This window comes from Ammospiza caudacuta, chromosome 12, assembly GCF_027887145.1.
Source record: "Ammospiza caudacuta isolate bAmmCau1 chromosome 12, bAmmCau1.pri, whole genome shotgun sequence".
Taxonomy (NCBI): Eukaryota; Metazoa; Chordata; class Aves; order Passeriformes; family Passerellidae; genus Ammospiza; species Ammospiza caudacuta.
This window is the reverse complement of record NC_080604.1, coordinates 5,971,574-5,994,443: the sequence shown is the minus strand read 5'-3', so window position 1 is coordinate 5,994,443 and position 22,870 is coordinate 5,971,574. Positions and strand designations below refer to the sequence as shown.

General features: G+C 58.6%; 2 protein-coding genes across 3 annotated transcripts in view; one reads left to right on the top strand and one right to left on the bottom strand.

Moving 5' to 3' along the window:
• The window catches only part of RAD54L2 (RAD54 like 2), a 46,857-nt gene extending 36,790 nt beyond the window's left edge, over positions 1-10,067 (top strand). Inside the window, exons 14-22 of one of the 2 annotated variants that reach the window (XM_058812725.1) lie at positions 132-231; positions 558-763; positions 1,993-2,168; positions 2,887-3,083; positions 3,196-3,392; positions 3,862-3,951; positions 4,504-4,596; positions 4,809-5,273; positions 7,888-10,067. In XM_058812725.1, the coding sequence (XP_058668708.1) occupies positions 132-231; positions 558-763; positions 1,993-2,168; positions 2,887-3,083; positions 3,196-3,392; positions 3,862-3,951; positions 4,504-4,596; positions 4,809-5,273; positions 7,888-7,955 (1,592 nt within the window). In that variant the 3' untranslated portion in view covers positions 7,956-10,067. Of the gene's footprint in view, positions 1-131; positions 232-557; positions 764-1,992; positions 2,169-2,886; positions 3,084-3,195; positions 3,393-3,861; positions 3,952-4,503; positions 4,597-4,808; positions 6,302-7,887 lie in introns of those variants that run through there. The other variant, XM_058812724.1, reaches the window with a different exon arrangement.
• Positions 10,068-10,598: 531 nt separating this feature from the next.
• LOC131562894 (semaphorin-3D-like) lies at positions 10,599-22,223 on the bottom strand. The gene is made up of 17 exons (XM_058812680.1): positions 22,100-22,223; positions 16,836-16,996; positions 16,114-16,176; positions 15,771-15,890; positions 15,357-15,459; positions 15,128-15,256; positions 14,694-14,839; positions 14,359-14,473; positions 14,182-14,251; positions 13,687-13,831; positions 13,388-13,610; positions 13,182-13,270; positions 12,767-12,808; positions 12,345-12,502; positions 12,074-12,138; positions 11,695-11,825; positions 10,599-11,610 (listed from the first exon to the last, which is right to left on the bottom strand). The coding sequence occupies exons 1-17, from the start codon at positions 22,221-22,223 to the stop codon at positions 11,203-11,205; spliced, it is 2,292 nt and encodes a 763-aa protein (XP_058668663.1). The 3' UTR covers positions 10,599-11,202.
• Between the last annotated feature and the right edge of the window lie 647 nt (positions 22,224-22,870).

The window sequence follows — 22,870 nt, the reverse complement described above, 5'->3', positions numbered from 1 at the left end:
GAGATCCTGGAGTATGACTTGAATTGGTTTGGAGCCAGTTTCAAAGCTCAGTGTTTGGAAAGTGGGTTTATTCTGATAGAAATCCCCCAAACCTACAGAGCTTTTACATGTATCTTTAATTCCATTGTCAGGACTGGATGGCAGCACCTCTGCCTCAGAAAGGGAACGGCTGATTAACCAATTCAATGATCCCAGCAATGCCTCTGTTTGGCTCTTCCTTTTGTCCACACGGTGAGTTGGCTGCAACAGAAGGGCACGGGGGAGGACTCGTACTGTGTTCTGGATGCATGTGGGTTTTCAGTTCTTAACTTCCTTTGTAATGTGCTCTCCATGGTATGACAGTGCCATTGGCTTCTGAATTCTCTAGAGATCTAGGATTTCAGCCTTAGGCCTCTGCAACAGCTTAACAGTCTTGGAAAGTAAACTCAGGTTTAAAGTTTGACTGGAAAAAACTTTCCATAGACCCTTTATGGACTCTTGGCTGTGATGGTTGTCCCTGCCTAGAGGTTTTGAAAATTGACCATGGCAGCAGTTTGAAATTTGCCTTAATTTTCCAGTGCTGGGTGTTTGGGTGTGAACCTCATTGGAGCAAACAGAGTGGTGGTGTTTGATGCTTCCTGGAACCCGTGCCACGATGCCCAGGCCGTGTGCCGGGTGTACCGCTACGGGCAGAAGAAGCCGTGCCACATCTACAGACTGGTGTCTGATTACACCCTGGAGAAGAAGATCTATGACCGCCAGATCTCCAAGCAGGGCATGTCAGGTGAGTGTGGATGAACACAACGTTCCACTCTCAGCTTTCACTCCCCTTAGCTCCTATGACTCCTGTTTCTGTGGGTTTTGTAACTTCTTTTTTCAAGGTTGAAAAATAGAGAGGTGACAGGCACCATCCCAGGGCTATGTTTGATGTTTGAGTTGGCAGTGACATGGGATCCTGTAAGAAATTCATGGTGATAGAGCCAGCATCCTGCAGCAAGGTTGTGGTCCCAGTCCACTGCTGAGCCATTTACTTCCCCTGCTCGTCTTCTGGTTACTGCAACAGACTGGAGACACAGGAGGTTGCTCATCCTGTTTTCCTTTCTGCCTGGATATTGCTTATCATAAACTGGGTGTTACTACTTAAATAGTTCTGTGTCTCCATTTTCCTGCAGTAAGAGAGGGAAAATAGCTAAATTAAAGCATATATTGACACCTTTGACTGTTAGTGCTTGCTTAGGTGCCAGGAATAAATAATTCATTGTGGTTCTGACCTGCCTTTGTACCATAAGTATCTTTTGTGCTGCCTTGTTCCAGTTGTCAAACTGCTCTCACAAAATGTGCAGCTGAGGGTTGTGGTGACCCAATGAGAGCTCTGTGTCCTTCTTTGCTCAAAACTCCAGAGGCAGCAGCCCAGCATGATCAGCTCAGTTTGCTGTTGTGCACTTGAGGTGAAGTCCCCTGGCAGCTGGCCTGGCTCCCAGGAGAGTCCTGGATAGAGGTGTTTTCTCCATGTGCTCCCATTTGACCTGTTTGCAGGAGGGAATGTTCAAGGAAAACATTCAGGCTCTTGTGAGTGAGGGAATGTGTCTGCTTTTCTGAGCTTTCCACTTTAGTACATAGTTATTAATTTGAGCCTTTTTGGTGGGATTTGTGGGAGAACACATACTGATATGGCTGCAGTTCTGTCCCAGGATGTGTATGTTTACAGCTTGTTATGTGAGATGGGCCACTATCCATAATTAGTTTTGTGTTCCTGTTTGTCAGGAGCTTGGTGACCTGCACAGCTTTGCTGTGCAGTCTGGAACACAGGCACGTGTCAGCCTGACTTAGTCAAACAGGCTCAGCTCTGAACATGATGATTTTTCTCTTTGCCCTGACATTTACAGAATATTTCTGAGGATTGTGTAGATTGCAGGGAGGGAGTTGCATTAGGACAGAAGTGTAGGAAGGGCAACAGGCAAGCAGTGCTGATCTCTTCCCTTGTCTGCTCACTCCTTTTGCTCTCTTTTCCAGATCGGGTGGTGGATGATCTGAACCCAGTGCTGAACTTCACTCGACGGGAGGTAGAGAACCTGCTGCATTTTGTGGAAGAAGAATCTGACCCTGCTCAGCTCTCCCTCAATCCGAGCAAGATGAAGGAGTCTGTTCTACAATTAGCCTGTCTCAAGTATCCTCACCTCATCACCAAGGTAAGATTAACCTGTTTCTTTGCTGGCACTGCCCTGCACAGGCAGGAGTGGGCCTGGAGGAGTCTGGCAGTGTGATGGGGCCATGGTGGCAAGAAGGATGCTGGTGGGAATAGGCAGAAAATTCTCTAGAGAGGACCCAAAGATCCCTGCCCTTCCCTGTGATATCTTCCTCTCATCTAGAAACACCTCTGTTCTGTACAGGTTTGGGGGCAGGTTGTCAGGCACCCCTTTCTTCAGCTTTGTGCTGGGTGTGAAGGTGGCAGTGGAATATCCCAGCTTGCTGCCAGCTCTTCTCCTGGGGTGACTTTAAACTAAAGCTGGAACAGGCAGCACTGGCCTGTGCTGTCAGGAGTGTCACTGGCAGGGTGGTGCTGCAGATTGGGCCTGTGCCAGGTGCTGTGGGGCTCTGGGGGCTGTGTGACATGGTGGTGAGCTCCGTACTTGTGCTCTTGGCCTGGCCAAAGTTCCTGGGTTTTGCTGTGTGCTCGTGGTAAGTGATGGCCTTGGTTGGGCAGGTGATGGCATTAGCTGGCTGTCACCCTTCAAGATGAGCCTTGGGCACATCCATAGCGTTGCCCCCACTCATGCTTTGCCATGGCCAGCTCTGCCAGCCTGGGAAGGAGACAGGCTGCGGCAGGAGCGGGCACTGCCGTTGGGGGTGTGCTGGTTCCCTCTTGTGGTGTGTGGGTGCCAGAACCGCGGTGCTGTGGGGTTGCAGGAGCCTTTTCAGCACGAGTCACTGCTGATCGACCGGAAGGAGCACAAGCTGACCAAGGCAGAGAAGAAAGCAGCCAAGAAAAGCTATGAGGAGGAAAAACGAGCATCCGTCCCTTACACCCGGCCGTCCTACGCACAGTATTACCCAGCCAGTGACCAGAGTCTGACGAGCATCCCTGCCTTTAGCCAGAGGAACTGGTGAGCACCTGCCCCTTCCCTTCTCCCCACGCTGTAGCCATGAAATGAAGGGGCAGATGATGCTTATCACTGTGGGGCAGGTGCTGCACTCTCCTTCCTCCTCTCTCACTAGGCGACCAGCCCTCAAGGGTGAGGACAAACCAGTGGCAAGTGTCCGCCCAGTTCAGTCCACCCCCATTCCAATGATGCCCCGGCATGTCCCCATGGGTGGTGCAGGATCAACCTCAAGTTCCAACCCTGCTGTCAACTTTCCCATCAACTATCTACAGCGAGCTGGTGTCTTTGTGCAGAAGATTGTTACCACCACAGGTGAGTTGCTACTGCTCAAAGTGGGTTGGGTCACGATGCCCATGGTGAACTGAGGATCAGGGTGAGTTGCAGATGCCCATGTGGGCTGTGGACAGATGGGCATCAGAGGCAAAGATACTGTCTCTCTGCATTTGAGTGGTTCCTCTGTGCCTGGAGGAGTTTCCCTGCAGATATATAAGACCCATGGACCTGGTGGATTGTTGGGAGTGAACTTTCCCTGATAGGGCCTGCAATACTGTCGCTCATGGTTCTGGAGATGCTGTGTCAGAACAGCATGGCTTTAGCTTCCTTGGGGCTTCTGCTACCTTCTTGTGCTGTGTAGAAATAAATCCAGGGCTTGCTTATAGCACAGCACACAGGAGAGACAACTGCACTGCAAAAAACAGGGTTGGTGGTGCACCTGCCCTCTCCTGGCTGTGGCTGACATGTAGCTTAATGGACACTATTCTGTTTCTTTCCCCACTGCCAGATATTGTGATTCCAGGTACAAATACATCCACTGATGTACAAGCTAGAATCAGTGCTGGCGAGAGCATCCACATCATCCGAGGGACAAAAGGTAATTCTGTCCTGCTAAGACTTGTGGATAGGGTCCTAGCCAGTGCTAATTAGCAAAGAAAATCATACAAAGGCATGAATCAATCCCTTGAGAAACAAAGAAACAAGAAGGGAAGAAGGTCTTGAGTTTGCAGTAACTCTGTTGCAGCCCATGCTCTGGGTGTGCTGATGCTGCCTGGCTGTTGCATCTGGGGCTGCTCCTGTCCCTCAGAGGAACTGTTGAACTTTGTGCTCAGTTCTTCCTTCTCACAACACTCACTGCAAGTCCTGAGGCAGCCACACACTTCCTGGTTCTCCCAGAGCAAACTGTTTCCAGTGTGAAGTTCCACATTTCCTACTGGCAGCACACTGGGAGGGGGGATGTCCAGTCTAGGAAAGCTGAAAGGGTGAAAGGGGAGGTTGAGGAAGGGGCTAAAAGCCCTCCACTGGGCCTATGCAGTACTGCTGTCCTATTCTTGCCCAAGGAAACTTGCAGGCTTGTAGATCCAGGTTCTGAGCTGAGGCTGGAGTTGTAATGAAGTTGTTGAATGAAGTTTTCCTGCCTCTGTTCCAGGGACATATATCCGGACCAGCGACGGTCGGATTTTTGCCATACGGACCACTGGGAAGCCAAAGGGCAATGAAGACCGTCGGACAGCTGCCTCAGGTAGGGGCTTGTGGGTGCTGTGTGGGGCTTGCAGGTGTGCTCTCCTGCTGGAGTGTCTGGGGCAGCATTCCCTGTATTCCATCAAGTCTGTGTTAAGGCTTGCCCCACCGTATCCCCAAGATATTTCCACCTTCCTTTCCACTGTTCCCTCTTGGCCCGCAGGTTTTTCTCTGAGGTCGCGTTTCTCACCTGCCCCATCTCCTTCTTTGCAGGCTCCCAGAGCTCTTCCCTGGAGTCCACGAGCAATGGCAGACACAGTGCCTCATCCCCGCAGCTCCCCAGCGCGGAGGAGCTCACTCGGCCCATCTCCCCCGACAGCCCCGAGATCATCAGCGAGCTGCAGCAGTACGCGGAGGCGGCGGCCGCACGCGAGTCCCGCCACAGCTCTCCCAGCAGCACGGCGCCGCAGGGCCACGCCGCCCGCACGGACACCGCGCCCGGCGCCGCCGCCCGAGGAGCCGAGCAGCGCCTGGGGGGTCCCTGCGTGGCTCCCTCCGTGTCCTCGGCCCTGCCAGCCACCAGCCAGCACGGCGATGCCCACCCGGTGTTGGACTTACGGGGCAACAAGCGCAAGTCGACGTCGCCATCGGCTCCGGAGGAGCAATCCCGGAGGCAGCAGAAGAAGCGCCAGTTGCCGTCGTCCTCGCAGCCGTACGAACACGGGTACCCCGTCTCTGGTGGGTTCACCATGCCTCCTGTCTCTTTAAACCACAACCTAACCCATCCATTTGCCTCCCAACCAGGAAACTCCTTGTACATGGGCACTGGCTCCTCTTATTACCAGCTGCCCAATTTACTCCCAGACCCTCATCTGGTGTTCCCTGTGACTACTGACCCTCTGCTGACAGCCGGCACCGCCAGCTCTTCTGCTGCTACCTCAGCCACCGCCAGCGTCCCCTCATTCATGCTAAACCCTTCTCTGGCAGGGGTGCTGCCCAATTACTCGCTTCCCTTCACGCAGTCACTCCTGCCCGAGCCCAGGATGTTCGCTCCTTTCCCAGCCCCCGTCTTGCCTAGCAGCCTTCCCAGGAGCATGGCATCTGCCTACCCTGGCTACATGTCCCCTCACTCGGGCTACCCAGCTGGGGGTCTCCTTCGGTCCCAGGTGCCTCAGTTTGAACCCCAGGAGGTCCCAGAGGTGGGATGCAGCTCTAATGACGAGGACAAAGACGACGATGTCATAGAGATCACAGGGAAATAAAAAGGCCCAGCTCCTGCTCGGTCTCAGCTCCGCCACGAGGCAAAAGTTGCAGGACCTTTTTGGGAGTCAGGATTTTCCCTCTGGGCCACGGCAGTGGGTGGAGAAGGATGCGAAGGGTGTGGCGTGGGGCTGGTTTTGTTCTTTTCATTTGGTTTTGTTGTTTTTTAGCTGTCAAGGATAAGAATTGTATTAGGGGCTGGGAGAGGGGAGAGGGATAGAGTGGACCTTTGAGAGCCGGGGGAGCAAGAGCCGGGGAGGAGGGAAGTAGCAATGCAAACTGTAGGAGTGCCTCCCCCCACGCTCTGTCTGTCTGTCTGTCTCTGTTCTCTGTCTTGTCTGGCCGTGGAGGCTTGGTGTTGTGAGTCACTGCCCTTCTCAGGCCTGGAGGTGCGGGCTTGACCGCTGGCAGGGCTGAGCTCCCTCTCACATGAACTGCCTTATCTGTGAACTTCTTTCACTGCGAGAGGGGTGGGCCGGGGGTGACTCCACCAGACTCCACCTTTGTTGGGGACAAAGTGTTTTTAATGGGGAGGGAGTGGGGAGGCATCTACATTGTGTATGTTGGGGCAGGGAGGGAGGGGATTGATGTCAAATAAAAGAAGAAAGAAAAGAAAAAAAATATAAAAAAAGAAAATACCCCACAAATTGTCACCCTCTTCAAATTCACATGAGACTAATGTGAGTGGAGGGCTCCAGGCAGGCTCCTGTGCCAGGGCTCTGGTGGGGGGCTCCCCCAGGCATTTCTGGAGGGTCCCATCCAAGGTAGGTTGGACCTGTGAGTCTGATGCCACCTCTATGTGCTAGGCCAGATGAGTGGAGCAATGCCACATGTCTTGGTGGCCATCAGAGGGGAATCCTGCTGACTTCCCTGTATCCTGCCAGGCTGTGTGAAGGCCACGTCTCATCCTGCTGTGGCCCACCAGATCCAGGGGTGGGTGGGCTCGCTGCTGCTTCTGAACAGCACCAGGCAGTGGAGAAGGTTGGGAGGGGACACTGGACCAGTGCCAGTTGCTGTTGAATCTGTGACTCGAGAGACTTTCTCCTGCACAGAATCTCTACATTAATTTATTTCATGAAGGCATAATATTTATTGTCTGGGGGAAGTCTTTCTTTCTACTTTTAAATTAATTTCCATATTAAAAAAATAAAAAGCTGGCCTCCAATCATGCAGTGGTCACTTGTTGGGTTGTCTATGTGGGGACAGAAGCAGATGGTTGACCAAAGCCTAGCCTAGGAGCAAGGGCCTACTGTGGAGGTGGCCCGTGGCTGACCCGGGTGGCACCGGTTGGATGTGTTCCAGCAGGACATTCTGCCAGAGCAGGGGCTGCTCTGGGTGCTGAGCAGCTGGAGGGAAGATGGAATCCTCTTATCATGGGGCAGGTGAAGGAGCACATGTGGAAGCCTCCTGTGCTCATTCCCAGTGAGAAGAAGGAGAGCTGTGAGGTGTGTGGAGCTGGGAAAACAGAGCTCTTGCTGGGGAAGTGCCTTTCCCCACGCAGGGAGTGCAGAGCCTGGTCCTGGCCCTGCCAGCCAGCACCCCAGCTGTTCTCAGGGCCAGGGCTCCTAGGGAGAGGCTGGGATACCCAGGTGCAGCTGGACTCGGAGCATGTGTGTGTGTGTGTGGTGTGACCACGCTGGGAAAGGCATGTGAAATGCAGGAGCCTCCGTGTCACATCTGGGTATCGCCATGCAGGAGCTGTGCTCGCCTGCCTTGGATGGCCCTGGAGCTGGTGGTGGCCTGTAGGGGGCCCCTAGGCCACGGAGGCTACAGTCACTGTGCTTGCTGGGACCAACTAGGTGTAGGAAAGGGCAGGATGTCCTAACATCCTCCACCAAAGGGGTGCTGGAAGATGGGGACCTCCCTTCCTTAGAGAGAGGGTTGTGTGTGCACGCGCGTGTTACGGAAATACAATAAAAAATGTTATGGGGCTTTCCTAGTGTCTTTCTCTGTTTAATGGACATTGTCTGTCAAACATAACCACACCATTCATAGAAGCCTTAGATCAACAGTTTAGCTATGCAAATTATTTTAATTATTTTTTTAAAAAATCAAACATTAAAATAGTGCTTTCTTCTTTAACATATCCTAGGAGTTGAAAACCGAGGGGTTCTGAGCAAACTGCTGGACAACTTGTCTTTGGATGCACCATGGAAATAAAAATCAAACCCCCCCACAAAAGTAACAAAGCAAATTAACTGATGGTGTTCATGCAAGTTTCTCCAAAGACTTGACAGTGCTGCATCTGTGAGTCATGCCCTCCTGTGCTCTGTGTGTCCACCTCATGCACTACCCTGTGACACTGATTGTATGACCAGCTTGCCCAGATGTCCGTTGCATCCCTGTGAGGCTGTCAGTTTTCCTGTGGATTTGGGGAATGGACCTAGGCAAGGGCTTTCCTTGTCAAGAGTAGCAAGTGTTGAGACCTGTGGGCGCGTGTGGGAGGTGGGAACATGAGCAGACCCCCAGAGCCCTGCGGCCACCCCAGCCCTTCCTCTGGGGCTCAGAGTTGTGGGGCTCATCCAAAGGACCCTCCCACGTCATCTCTGAATGGGGCCTGTGCTGGGACAAGGTGTGAAGATGTGGCTGGGGGCAGTCAGCACCGTGGTTGGATGTGGTACTGGTGACTGCACACCTCTCTGCTCCTTGCCTCTCCAGGAGAGTGCCCAGGGCTTCCAGAGCAGGCCCTGGCACATCCCTGTGCTGCCACCTGATGCTCTCCAGTGGTGCCCCTGCAGAGCCTGAGCCCTGTGGCTGTAGGAGCTGAGGATGACTGCCATTCTGCTGCCATAGGGTGCACGATGTGCTCCGGGCTGGCTGTTAACCCAGCAGGGCGAGGTGTGAGGACTGTTCCACTTCCTGTGTGGCCATGGCCTGCACAGTCCTGGCACCCTCCTGTGCTGTGGCTGCTCTGTGCATGACCCACTGCTGGCAAACATGCACAGCCCAAGCAGCTCTAGTGCAGGGGCCCTGCACAGCAAGTGCCCCAGGGCAGCCCCAGCCCCAGCTCTGCCTCAGCCACCAGCCCTGGGCCCCCCTCAGGGAGGGGATGGGCCCTGGCAGAGCCTCGGCTGAGATGGGCACAGAGATACCCTGACCACAGGGCTGCCATTGGAGCTGGCAGTGGCTGGGGCTGCTCCAAGGCACCTGCTCTCCCACGGTGCCCTGGGAAGGATTTCCTCTGCCCCACAGAAGCCACAGGGGGTGTGGGTTATCCCCAGTGGGAGGAGCTCTCTAAGCTCTACAATTCCCCTCCCATAGGGCCTGCTCTTCTTCCTCATCTGCTCTCCCCAGAGGTTTCTCCTCTCCAGCATATGACTCTGCTGCAGAGGGTTCTCTCCTGGTTTTCCTGAGCTTGGAACAGGGGCTTTACCTGCATGGGTTAAATTCTTCTTTTGCTGCTGAATTTCTGTCTCCAAATGACCTGATGGGAAGCAGCTGCTGGTTCTCAGAGGGGCTGCGGGTGACACTGAGGACAACAGCGCAGGACTCTCTGCAGAGGGTTTTGGACAGTAAAGATTTCTGAGCACAGCCCAAGGCCAGGGCAGATGTGTGGAGTCCTTGGCAATGGCCAGCTGGCCTCTACGCTGGCACCCAGCCCTTGGCCCTTGCCTTTGGTGGGAGGTTTGCTCTCCTGGGGACAGTTGGGTGAAGGCTGGGTACTGCTGTGGGACAGTGCCATGGGCATGGGGCGGCTGGTGCTGCTCTGTGCCCTGGGCTTGGTGGGCTTGTTGCCCCCACTGCTGCTGTGGCTCCTGGGGCTTCCTGGGGGGCTGCAGGGTGGGGACAATACAGCCCAGCCTGGCCCATGTTGGGCAGGATCTGCTGCACATTGTCCTGGAGTGTCTGGGAGGGTGGGGAGGTTGGGTGCAGCTACTTGGAGAAAGCAAATGTTCTGGCAAGCAAAGGGTGGGATTTCCATGGGGTCTTCACTAGAAATTATGTGTACTTTGACTTAATGATGTCTGTGAATCATAGAATGGTTTGGGCTGGATGGGACCTTAAAGATTGTCTTGTTCCAGCCCCCCTGCCGTGGGCAGGGACACCTTCCACTAGACCAGGTTGGTCAAAGCCCTGTCCAGCCTGGCCTTGGACATTTCCAGGGATGGAGCAGCCACAGCCTCTCTGGGCAACAAATTCAAGAGGCTGAAGGAGCGAGGATTGCTGCTGGTTTGGGGGTGGCTTCCAGGCCAAAAGGGACAAGTGCAGCAAATACCTTCACAGCTGGTATTTCTCGCCACCCTGGAATAAATTTTGTTGATCCAGTCTTGGAAGGACCATGGGTGAGGGAGGGCTAGGGTGGGGGGCAGAGGTTGAACAGGGACCATAGTCCAGCTAGATTCCAGTGAGGGATGGCTCCTTGCACCTTGAAGCAAGCACTCCCTGTGAAGGCACAGTGAGGGGGCAAGTGAGGGAGAGCAACTCTGCCACCTCCCAGACAACCACCACTGCCTCATGGTGCCGCTTCATGGTGCCCAGCTTGGAGCTGGAGTCTGGCACATCCATGGGAGCCTGAAGGAATCCATCACTGAGTCTCTTTGGGGTTTTCTGTTGGTTTGGGTTTCTTTTTCTTTGTTTTTTTTTTCTTTTCTTTTCTTTTTTTACTACCGCCTTAGTTTGTGGCCTGTCTTGCTGTGGTTGGAAAGAGTATTGCTACCGGGCGGGTCGGTCGGTTGGCCCCACGCATGATCATGTGCTTCCCTCTTCTCTCTGTCTAATGGGATGTGCTCGCCTGATCTCCCAGAACAGAGACTTTGAACAATTTGTTGTTTATATGATGTATTTATTTTTACTTGTGTTTCATGTCATTTTTTAAAAAAATAATAAATTGTAAGTTGGTATAACTGCCTGTTGCTTCTCCTTTTTTTTTTTTCCCAGTAAAATAAATATCAAAATGAAAAAAGGAAAGTGGTGTCGTTTGAAGTGGGTTAGAGCTGGGCTGGGCATGAGCATCTCTGCACATCTGGGGCCCAGCCTCAGCCAGCAACTGTGTCCTGCTGCTTCCAGCAGCACCTGGGCTCCATCCACACCTCGGCAGCCACCCAGGTGAAAATCCTGCTGCCTCCGGAGCCGAGGGAGGCATCACACTGCTGGCCCTTGCCCCTCCCTGTTCTCTGTGCATATTATTGCTGCGGCTGATCGTCAGTCAAAGCCAGGGAAAGCAAGGACAATAAATATTGTGCAGGTAAATAGCTCTGAGCCTCGGGGAGGAGGCGCGGGCTGCATGCCTGGGCCCCGGTGCCCCGTGGGGCGCGGACAGGCGGCGGGGCTGGCGGGGGCTGAGGTAGTAACAGCGAGGCGGCTCTGCACGGCAAGGCCAGAGTGTCCCGGAGCTGGTGCCGACGTGCGAGGAGGGCCCTGGAGAGAGCGGGGAGGAAGCTGTGGGCAGCCCGGGCCCCCTCTGCCCTCACAGGCGCTGCGGGTGCCTCCGCACCCGGCCGTTCTTGCTGTCCGGGGCCTGGTGCTGCCACTTGTGCCAGGCCCGCTGCCGCTGCCGCTCCTGCAGCCGCAGAGCATTGCAGTAGGCATCCAGGCTGGTGCCCGGGGCGCCCAGGGCCCGCGGGAAGCCCTTGGAGCCCGGCTGCAGCTCAGTCCGGGGCCGGGGGCTCTGCTGGGTCCCTCCCGGCTCCTTGCTCCGTTTGTACGGGGGCAGCTCGGCGGCCTCATGCCGGATGAGGCGGAGGCTGTAGCGGGTGAGGAGCCGGGAGAAGGAGCGCTCCACCGCCTGGCACTCGTAGGTGCCCACGTCCTCCCTCGACAGCTGGCGGATCAGCAGCCCTTGCTCCAGCACCAAGAAACGTCCGTTGTTCCTGACCTGGGGCAAAGACAGAGCTCGTGGGTCAGTCCTTGGGGATAAAAGGCACCCCTGCTCCCGGTCCCTGCCGCCCTGTCCCCGTACCTCGCTCGGGGCCGTCTCCTCGCCGCGCCGCACCAGCCAGCGCACCGTGATCTGCGGGGAGCGCGCCAGGCACTCCAGGAAGGTCGAGTTCTTCTCCACGCCAAAAACCACCTTGTCCACCGCGGCTGTCCCTGCCCAGGGGAGGGGGTGAGTGCCCTGAGTGCGGGCTGTGGGACCGGAGGGAGGGAGGGCAGGACGGACAGCCAGCCCGCGGTGGGGGCACGGGTTTCCCAGGGCAGTCCCTGCTCGCCATGGCGCTCCCCGGGCACAGCTGGCTGCCCCCACCGGGGCTGGCGCTCCCCGGGCACAGCTGGCTGCCCCCACCGGGGATGGCGCTCCCCGGGCACAGCTGGCTGCCCCCGCCGGGGCTGGCACTCACCCTCTGCTGTGTCCTGGCACTGGCTGAGCGGGTCAGCTTTCAGCACGTCCTGGCAGCGGGCACGCCTGTGGGAGAGCAGAGAGGGCTGTGGGATCCCTCCGTGGCAATGCTCCAAAAAGGGGGAGCAGGAAGGGGTGGGTGGCAGGCAGGCAGAGTGGCAGTGGGGGTCTGGCTGATAGGTAAAGCTCAGGGGCTGCCGCTTGCCCTTCTCTGCTCCGAACAGCATCACCTTGCAGGGGGATGCAGGGGGCTGGCCCGGGCACACACCCACCTCTTCTCGGTGAGCAGGTGTGGGGCGCAGATCTTGCTGTCCCAGGTGCAGTAGGGATCCCTGGCCAGGCAGCAGTCGGTGCAGGTTTTGCCGTAGAGCTCACATCGGTACAGGGAGAGCTGGAGCAGCCCATGGGTGCTGCTCACAAACAGCTCCTGCTACTCGGGAAGCAGGACAGGGGCAGTCAGAGCCGCGACTAGGGCTGGCAGGGAGCAGAGCCCTGCCTGTGCTGGGTGGAGACACTGGGGGACAGTAGGAGAGCGAGACAGAGCCTGCTGTTCCCTCAGTGCCCAGGATCCTGTTCCCTAAACGTGGGCCCCCTGGGGCCAAGGGACCCGGCAGAGTGGCTGGGATCAGCTGGCCTCTATCCCTGTCCCCAGGGATAGAGGCCAGCTTTAGGGAGAAGCAGAAGGGACACTCACCCGCTTTGGTGATAACTTCATGTCCAGGATGGGAGAAGGTACCTGGAGGGGGAACAAGAGGGTGCTGCAGCCACGTCAGTCACTACTGGGTGCCCCCAGGACAGCCCTGCCCAGCAGCCCTGCTTTCAAACCTGAGCTCAACCCTCCCATTTCAGTGTGGGCTCCAAAGTGCAACCCACATGCCCCCTCAGGGACTGGATGGGGAGCTGGAAGATGACTCGGCTCCAGTCCCACTGGCACCCCTCGGTGTTTTTCTGCTGCCCAGGGCGGGTAGAAGCCCTCAGCAGCGAGGTGAGAACCTCCCTGAGAGCGGCAGTGACTTCTGCAGAGCCCGCAGGGAGGTGCTGCGGCCGGGGGAGGCTGTGTGGTCCCATCCTCTCACTTCAGCCCCCTGTGCCACCCTGGCTGCCCGTACCTTAGTGACGCTGATCTCCTCCAGACTGATTACCTCGGGACTGCGGCTCGCCCCGCCGGCCAGGGCCACCTTCAGGACTTTGCCGTCATCTGTAAGGGCAGCGGGCGGAGGAGCTGTCAGGGCTGGGAGCCCCCCGGGCTGGCGGCACCAGAGTGCCACCCGAGCTGCCCGGGTGGCAGCGCTCCCAGGCCGGGCTGAGCTCCCACCTGTGCCCAGGAAGAGCACGTCGTAGTCGCGGCTCTCCGTGTCCAGCCGGTGCACCAGCAGCCGCCGCAGCCGGTAGGGCACATTGACCCGGACCAGCACGGGCTGCCGGCCCTGCGGGTACACGGGCTCCCACATCAGCTGGTGGCTGCGCATGAAGCTGATCAGCTCGTCGGGGAAGTCCTTGGTGGACTGCAGGAGGGGGTCGTAGGTCTCGCTGGGGCACTGTGGGACACAGGGGCTGCATTAGGGCCGGCCCAGTCCGTCCCTCTCCCCCTCCAGCTGCTCCCCCTTCCCTCACCGTGCCGGGGCGGGGGTAGGGGACACGGCCCTTGTATTCCACCCAGCGGTAGTCGAATCCCTCCTTGTGTGCGAAGGGGCCGCTGAAGGCGGCTCTCACGGCAGCCATGGAGTAGACGCAGACGGCAGAGCCACTGAAGACGCCGCTGTGGAGAAACACAGGGCTCTCAGTGTCCCCCTGCCCCACGGGGACCAGCTGTGTGCACACCCACCCCCCGAGCGAGCCCACGCTGTCCCTGGCAGCCCTGGGATCACGCACAGCACCCCAGGGTGACAGGAATTGCTTTGACACAGCCCGTGCAGCCTGGGGATCACTGACTGCCACAAAGCTGCGGTTTAATGATGTGCTGGTGAACTAGCAGCAGGGAAAGTGGGGAAATGCTGGCGGCCCTTCCTCAGCCAGCTGGGTGCTGGTGTTGCCCTTCTCCCCACAGAGCTCCCTCTGAGGGGGGCAGCATGGTGGGGGCTGCACTGTCCCACACAGGGCTCTGCTCACCTGGAGACCGTGAAGAGCCCAAAGACAAGGGGGTTCTGGGGGTCGCGGGTGCGCAGCAGGAAAACATCCTCTGCAAAGAGAGGGGTGGAGGTGAGGCACAGGATGCAGGTGGGCATCCCGGGGCTGTGCTGGAGGGAGCAGCCCTGCAGGAGCTGCGTTACAGGGCTGAGCACTCACCCAGCTGGTCGAAGTGGGTCTCAGTGCCCTGAGGCCCCGGGATGGAGCACACCAGGCGGGCCTTCAGGAACGTGCTCCAGCGGTTGATGAGTCCACGCTTCCCTCCAACATCGTTCTGGCAGGACCAAAGAGCCAGGATCAGTCCAGCCTCTCTGAGTCTCCTCCACTGCTGTGCCCTCCTCACTCCCACAGAGGGACACCCCCAGCCCTGAGCTCTCTGCCTGTGGCCGGTGTGCAGTGACACCCTCACATTCCTCTGCTTGGGATGCTCCTTGGTCCAGAACGGCTAAAACTCACCTGGTGGGACAACAGGCCACAGGGTGTTGGCAACTGACCTTGCAGACCCTGGCCACCCTGGCATGGATGTGCCGCTGCTCCCACTGCCCAGCGTCCATGGCCGTCTCACGGAAGAAGATGTAGACTTTATCATCATTGGGGTTGTAGGTATCAGGGATGGTGTAGGCACCAACAAACATGGGCTCTGAGGGGGAAAGGAGCAGCACAATGTGGCCCTGTGCCCTGGTCCCACCCTGTGGTACTGCCCTGAAGCCCTTGGGAACAGTGTGAGGTGCTGAGGGGACACACAGCACAATTCCCAGTGCTCAGGCTGTGGAACGTGTGCTGGAGCATGGGTCCCACCAGCGTCTTCATCAGTGCTTCCCTCCAAGGAGAGAGGGCCCAGGTCAGAGCTCTGGCCCCAGTGCTGGCCCCAGCCTCTCCCCAGCTGGAAGGAGAGGCCCCCATTGCCCACAGGTGCCCCTGCTCCTACCGTGCAGCCAGTGGTCCTGGTTCTGCTCCGTGCGGATGTAGCTCTGCTCAGCCCCATGCACCCAGGTCCGGAAGAAGGCAGCGCTGCTGCCCATGAAGTCACTGGAGGTGCCTGAGTACAGCTCCCCACCTGCAGGGGTGGGGATGTGGATGGGAAGCATCACCATCCAGCACAGATTATTCCCAGCAGTGCCCTCCCAGCCTCCCATCTGCTCCTCCCTCCCTCTTACCGATGAGGAGTCCCGTGAAGGATTCGTGGGGGCTGTAGGGGCACCGTCCTCGCCCCGATTCCAAGGAGTGGGTCACCAGCTGCATGCGGGGAGCCCGGGCACCCTGCCAGAGCCAAGGGGGAGATGTCAGCCCAGGGGGAGCCTGGGAACAAGCCAGAACTTGGGGGAAAGAGTGGGAAGGAAGTTGGTGTCTGTGATGAGTGGGCTCCTCAGGGGGATGCCAGAACCTGGTCCCATGCCCATGGGGACACCCTGACACCCCCAAGCCAGAGCTGCTCTCTCCATGCCAATGCAGGGCCTGCACCAGGCTGGCCACACTCCCGAGGCCCTGGGGCTCCCTCTCCCGCTACTCCCAGGGTGAGGGGTCCCTTGGCACCTTCTGCCATAGGGATTGTCTGTCCAGGGGTCCCTCACCTTGCCCCGGGCTCCCAGCTGGATGAAGGCACAGACGGGCTGGTAGGAGCCGGTGCCGCAGGCGAACACGTGGCTCTGGTTGTAGGGCTGCAGGAGGCGGATGTAGTTGGCACATTCGGTCTGCACAGGGGAGATGTTTGTCAGGGTTGAGCCCTGCTGGCTGCTGGGGGCGCAGAGCCCGGCCAGAGCCTGTCCTGGCAGCTGCTCAGCTGGGCCCGGCTCCGGCTGGCTCCACAGCGCCGTTCCAGGCAGACCCCCAGGCTCCCCTTCGGGCTGACGGGGTTGTTTAATATCTCTGCTGAGCTGCCAAAGGCAACGGGCGGCGGCTGCCAGCCCCACTTACCTCCACGTTCTTCCCTGCCAGCTGGCAGTGCTCGACCTGCTCCCTGGGGGCTGGCCAGAAAATCTGAAACACAAAGACCCCGTGGATGCAGCCCCGCTTCCCTCAGCCTGCCGTGGCAGCCCTGGGAAGGGGCTCAGCCAGGCTCAGGTGCACAGGGAGAACATGGGGTTGCTCTGGCACAGGTCTGACCCCCTCTGAGTCCCCAGTGGGCAGCCTGCCAAAGCAGCTCGCAGTGAACCTGGCGTGGGGACAGAGGCTGGGCGTGCCGTGGCCCACCCAGGCTGTGGCAGGCCCTCCTGGATCCCAGCCTGTGGGAACACCAGGCTGCAACCCCTTAATAGGATTTTCTTTTGTTGGGCTCTGGCGGTACAGCCGGCCAGCAGGATGTCTTGGGATGACATTAGTGGAGTCACTGCTGCAGCTCTGGAGGCAGCACAGGGACTGGGTGTGACACAGGGCTCTGGGCACTGCCTGCAGCCCACCCAGGTCACATCTCCTGGCCAAGCCACCCTGTCCCTCCGGCGCCAACCCTTCCCAGCAGCTCCACCAGGGATGGGCTGACCCCACAGATTGAGACATCCTGGTGTAAATGTGTCCCTGGTGGGGTTGGAACAGCCCAGTTCAGAGCACATCCACCTCCACGCCCTGGCACTGGGACAAGGAGTGGTTCCCAGGGAGGAAGAGGCCAGCCTGGCCAGGGCCACCATCCTCCCAGCACTGACCTTCTCAGGCTCTCTGCTGGGATGGTCCAGGTGGAGAAGGAAGATATGGTTTTTTGCTCCCACCATCAGCCAGGCCCTGTCTTCATCCACCAAGAGGGCTTGGAAATCCATCCCATCCCCTGAGGCCAGCAGCAGGCGAGAGCTGTTGGATTTCAGCAGGTCTGAGAAGCACAAACAAGGTGGGAGAAAGAGAAACCCATCCATGAGTGACACAATCTGCAGCCAGAGGCCCCATGGCCCCTCTCTGGGGCAGCTCTGGTTATCTATCCTTGCTCCAAGGGTACAAGACATTCGTGCCACTGCCTTGGCAAAACCCACCACCCTTGGTGCCCCTGAGCCCATCATGGAGCCTCCTCCATGTGCTTAACTGAGGGAAAAAGTCACTCCTACAGAGAACAGAGCTGCTCTGACCTTGCCCTGGCTGGGCTGTTTGCAGGCACAGCGCAGGACAGGGCAGGACAGGGGTTCAGCCCCAGTAGCTCAGAGTGCTCAGCTTCCAGCCTGCCTTCCAGAGGAGCTCCTGGAGCCCCAAAGCCACCCTGAAACCGTGGGCAGAGGATGGAGCAGAGAGGTGACTCACTTGCTGTGACTCCTGGTGTGTTTTCCCCGGGCTTCAGATCAAGAGAATTTACATAAAAAAGGTTTTTTGCTGTTTGCTGGGGCAAAGCATCCCTCCAAGGAAAGGTTGGATGGAAACAGAGCCAACACAACCTGCTCTGAACACCTTCTGCACCCACCCCTAAGTCTGTGAAGTGGCTGCTGGGCTCTATCTCATGCACAGCCTCAGGCAGGTGGATGGATCCACTGGAACTGACCCTTGTAGGGGAGATCCCCATCTGTGCCTCCAGTGCCACATTTCCCACTCTGTGTCCTGAGGTGCACACAGCACCCCAATCCAGCACCCCACATTTCCCACTCTGTGTCCTGAGGTGCAGCCTAAACCCAGCCTTGGACTGGCTCAGGGAAAGATGCAGGGGTGCCCTGACCCACTGCGCTCCTCTGGGAGCAGAGACAGGGCAGAGGGAGAGGCTCTGCTCTACTGGCTGCAGCTCCTCCCATGCAGCTCCTCCCGTGCAGCAGCCGGGGCCGCTCTCCAGGCCCTTCTGGCACGGTTGTGGCCATGTGGGTGTGTGAGGAGGACAATAAGCTGTTGTGTCTTGGTTAAAACTCCGGAAACAACATTCCTGGGGCCAGTATTGGTCCGTGCTGTGCAGTGCCAGGTTTGGGAGGGGTCTGTGGGGCAAGCCCCCCCCAGTGCAGCAGCTGCCAGCCCCAGCCCTGCTGCCAGGGATCAAGATGGAGCTTCCAGAAGTCATAACACATCTCTTCCATCTCTAGAAAGGCCAGGACGTGGCTGGGGACAGAGGGCTGGCTCCTCTGGTGAGGCTGCTCCTGGCTTTGGTGTAGAGCAGGGTAATGGGAGGGGGAGATGGGCTGCACTGGATGGGGGCTGAATGGAGGTGGAATGTGGCTGGAAACTCAGGGAAACCTGTAAGATCCGGGCTGAAAGTCTGCCTCAAGCCCGAGGGAGTGCAGCAGAGTGTCAGGAGCAGGGGAAGGAGGCGCTCAGGGAAGCTGGGTGGATGCAGTGTGGCCGGGGGGATGCAGCATGGCTGGGTGGATGCAGTGTGGCTGGGTGGATGCAGCATGGCTGGGTGGATGCAGTGTGACTGGGTGGATGCAGCATGGCTGGGTGGATGCAGTGTGGCTGGGGGGATGCAGTGTGGCTGGGTGGATGCAGCATGGCTGGGTGGATGCAGTGTGGCCGGGGGGATGCAGTGTGGCTGGGTGGATGCAGTGTGGGTGGGTGGATGCAGTGTGGCCGGGGGGATGCAGTGTGGCTGGGTGGATGCAGTGTGGGTGGGTGGATGCAGTGTGGGTGGGTGGATGCAGTGTGGGTGGTGGATGCAGTGTGGCTGGGTGGATGCAGCATGGCTGGGTGGATGCAGTGTGGCCGGGGGGATGCAGTGTGGCTGGGTGGATGCAGTGTGGGTGGGTGGATGCAGTGTGGCTGGGTGGATGCAGCATGGCTGGGTGGATGCAGTGTGGGTGGGTGGATGCAGTGTGGCCGGGGGGATGCAGTGTGGCCGGGGGGATGCAGCATGGCTGGGTGGATGCAGTGTGGCTGGGTGGATGCAGTGTGGCTGGGTGGATGCAGTGTGGGTGGGTGGATGCAGTGTGGGTGGTGGATGCAGTGTGGGTGGTGGATGCAGTGTGGGTGGGTGGATGCAGCATGGCTGGGTGGATGCAGTGTGGGTGGGTGGATGCAGCGTGGCTGGGTGGATGCAGTGTGGCTGGGTGGATGCAGCATGGCTGGGTGGATGCAGTGTGGCTGGGTGGATGCAGCACGGGCGGACGTGCGGCCCCGGCTGCAGGTGCGGGGGACGTGGGCACAGGCACGGCTCCATCCAAAGGGAACCGGCTGCCCCGGGAGGCTGTGTCACTTCCTTCCACTCCTTTTCCAGGGCAGAGGGGAAGCAGGGCCAGAGCCTGCGGGCTCGGATGTCCTCTGCTCCCTGCTGCGCCTGGCAGCGCGGGTCCCTGCCCGCATCCAGCGGCCAGGCTGGCTCCCGGCCGGTGCTTCCCTCTCTCCTGCCCCGGGCAGCTCCTGTCATGGCAGGGACACAAATCCTCCTCTGCCAGCAGCAGCTCCAAGCCACATCAGGGAGCTCCTGGTTCTCCTCCTGCTGCCACAAAAACCACACAGCCCTGCTTCTCTCGTGTGCCCAAGGGCTCTCTGGGTGGCAGAGATACAGGGCAGAAGGCTTCCCAGCCATTTCCCACCAGCTGAATAGGATTAACAGCTAATTCCTGTCCCTTCCTGCAGGCCATTGTCCCTGCTGGGTCTCCAACAACCCTCCTGTGTCTGCCAACGCTCCCAGGACCTGCCTGATCCGGGGGAAATGTCAGGCAGGGCTCTGGGAGGGAGATTGGGGTGGGAGGGCAAAGGCTCATCCAGTACATGAGTGTAATTAAGGGGAATGGGTACAAGGCTGGTCCCAGTGCATGTCCCTTGCTGGTCACTGTCTGACCTGCACCAGCTCTGTATGAGGACAAGGTCAGGCAGGGTGCTGGAAGAGCCCTCTCTGCTGCCTCTGTAGTATGTGGGAGAACCCTGGAAGGACTCACTGCCCTGCACTTGCACCCTCCTGCAGGTTAATGACCAGGAGGGTCTGAGCCTGACCCATGGCTCTGCTCCCTCAACAAGGGACATTGAGTGCTGGGATCCAGAGCCAGGAAGCTGCTGCACAAACCCCAGCCTCTTCTCCCGCTTGGGTCATTAGATCCAAACCTGATGCTGGAGACAGGGAACCAGGGGGGCTCTGCAGCAGCCATGCCATGGCCAAATCTATGGGTGAGCCCAGAGAAACATCCTCTCCTTTGTGTTCACTATCTCCCAAGGCCACGGTGTTTGTCTTTATTGCCGGGACCACTATGGATGGCCTTGTCCCATCCATCATCTCCTCCTGCCCCTCAGCCACAGCCTTCCCCGTGCAGGGTGACCCGGAGCTTCCTGAGGTCACAGCCCGGCTGTGCTGCCCTGTCCCCTTCCCCCTCACAGCCACAGTAGCCCACGGAGGAGATCCTGGAGCCCAGGGCAGGCTCGGTGCTAAATCGGGTATGGCCCCTCACTGCTGTTAGCTGATAAGGGCCGTGCAGAGCAGCCCTTGGGGTGCTAACAGAGCCCTGTGACCTCCCGTGCTCCGGAGCACTTGCTGAGTGTTGGCAGGCTCTGAGTCCTGCCTGGCCACAGATCAGAGGCTGCCAGAGGAGCCTGTGCCAGCTCCCGGGATGTTCCCTCAGGAGGAGCTGCCAGGGCTGCTGTGCTCTCCTGCTGCCCAGCCTGGCAAGGAGAGGCTGCCCCGGGCTGACCCGGCCGAGCCCGGCTGCCCCGTGTGCTGTTCTAAACCTCCTGGGCAGGGCGGGAGCCGCTGCTGCTGCTGCTGCTGGCCCCGTGCCCTGTGCCCCATCCTTCCTGTGCTCTCCCGGCCCTCGCTGCTGTCATTTCCTTCTCTCGGCCCTGCTTACGTGTCCCCTCGAGGCTCTGCCCGCCACCCCCATCCGTGCTGGGATCTGAGGGCAAGGCTGATCCCGTGCATGGACTCTCAAAGCCCTCCTTTTATTTATATATTTTTTCCTAGGGGTTTCTAAACCTAAACTTCCCAAGGCATTGTGTCCTTGAACCTGCCCCGTGCTGTCCATGAGTCACATCCCTTCAGCCATTGTTCACTTCGAGCTTGAGCCCTCCTGATGCTGGGAGCTTCCTCTTCTGCCCCTGCCCAAGGCAGAGGGCCCTTGGCATGCCTGGCCCGGGACTCTGGGGGGCTCTGAAGTCAGCAGTCCCCTTTCTGTCCAGCTGCCCCAGCAGCCCCATCTGCCTCCTCTGGCTCCAAGGAAAGGCAGGGCTGAGCTGGTTCTGGGCTGGGCTATCAGCAGGGCCATCTCCTCACACAGATATCCTGCATCCCTGGGAGATGGGAGATCCCCCTGCTCCAGGGGAGCATCTTTCACTGTGCTGGTTGCCCCTGCCTGGAGAGCAGCTTGTCAGGGTGATGGAGCGGGCCAAGCATGGCCCTGGAGCCTGGAGTGCCCTGCCCATGGGAAAGCTGCTCCAGCCTCTCCAGGTGTGGAGGGGGCTGGTCCAGCCCTCCTGATGGTCACATCCAGGGCAGCACTGGGGATGTGCTGAGCTGCCATCCTCCAAAGAATCTTGCTGGTTTTTACACAGGAGAAGCTGGAAGCAGCTCAATTGGCTACATCCATGCTGCCCATTCATGGCAGTGTGAGAAGCTGCCAAGCTGGCAGGGTTCTGCTCTAGCTGCTCAGGCCATTCCCCTCTAGGTGCTCCCTTTCCACACTTCTCTGGGCTGTGTTTTGTGCTACCTGTCAGTCTGCCCTTGCTGCATCTTCAGGTCACCAAAGCATCAGGCTTGAGAGGAGCAAACTGTGCCTGCTCTGAAGAACTCATCATGCAAACAGAGAACCAGATGCAGGGAGGAAGGGACAAGTGCAGCAGGGAGATGATCTGCACAGGGGATCAGTCTCTCCTGGCAGAACAGGAGGGTCAAAAGCAGGAGGGCTGAACTGGGGTAGGACTGTGGGGGTGGGAGGCAGAGGAAGAGGCTGGTGAGACTGTCCCAGGGCTCAGTGTCCCTGTGAGCTGAAGGCAGGGGACATCCCCAGGGTACCCAGCTCTGCCCCAGCCCAGGACACAGCTCCCCCAGCCCTCCCAGGCAGGTGCAGACCCCGAGGAACCCCCTTACCTTTGTAGGCGAGGCGGAGGCGTGGGGCGTGCTGCTTCCATGCCCTGGTGCTGCCCAGCTGCTGCAGGAGGAGGCAGAGCAGGAGTGTGGCCAGGGACAGCCAGTGGCCAGGGGCAGCCCTCATGCTGGCACAGGGCACTGGGCAGGGTCTGCCCGTCCTCACAGCACCATGCTCCAGCACTGAGATGCCACCGCCAATGCCAGCTGCAAACAGAGAAGGGAGAGGCTGCAGCTGTGGGCACTGGGGCGGTGCGGGCACTGGGCAGGCAGCTGTGGCTGGCACGCTCTCACCTTCCACCCCCTGGGGGCTCCAGCACATCCCATGCCCAGGGAGTTCACAGGGCAGCTGTTCCAGCCTGCCCAGGGGAGGTGTGTGGGGTGGTGCCAGCGTGCCCACATCCTGTGGAACCTGGGAGAGCCCCCAACCTTCCAATGGGCTCTCAAAGCTTGGGCATCCTCTGCTCAGTCTCTGCTCAGGCTCCGGTGCTCGGCAGGGCCTGATGAAGGATCCCTCATACTCATCTGTTCTCAGCTTGGGGTTAAACCTCATCCCTTTCACTCAAAGGGTAATTAATGTTTTGGAGCACCACCCATAAATGCCATTTCTGTGATCTCCCCAATGTCATCCGTGGCTCTGTGTGTGCATGGCAGAGATCTCTGGCCAGGATCTCTGAAATTCCTTGTCACCACAGGAGCTCTCTGAGGCCACCAGCATCCGCTGGCTCCAGGGTCCTGAGGGTTGGTAACACATACCCCCACTTGGAGGGTACA

Coding starts and splice junctions, on each gene's coding strand:
- LOC131562894 (XM_058812680.1), bottom strand. CDS start 22,223: ATGAGGGCTGCCCCTGGCCACTGGCTGTCCCTGGCCACACTCCTGCTC. Junction 15,257..15,356: donor CTTCACGGGACTCCTCATCG/GTAAGAGGGAGG, acceptor CCACCCCTGCAG/GTGGGGAGCTGTACTCAGGC. Junction 14,474..14,693: donor GGGTGGCCAGGGTCTGCAAG/GTCAGTTGCCAA, acceptor TGGTCCTGCCAG/AACGATGTTGGAGGGAAGCG.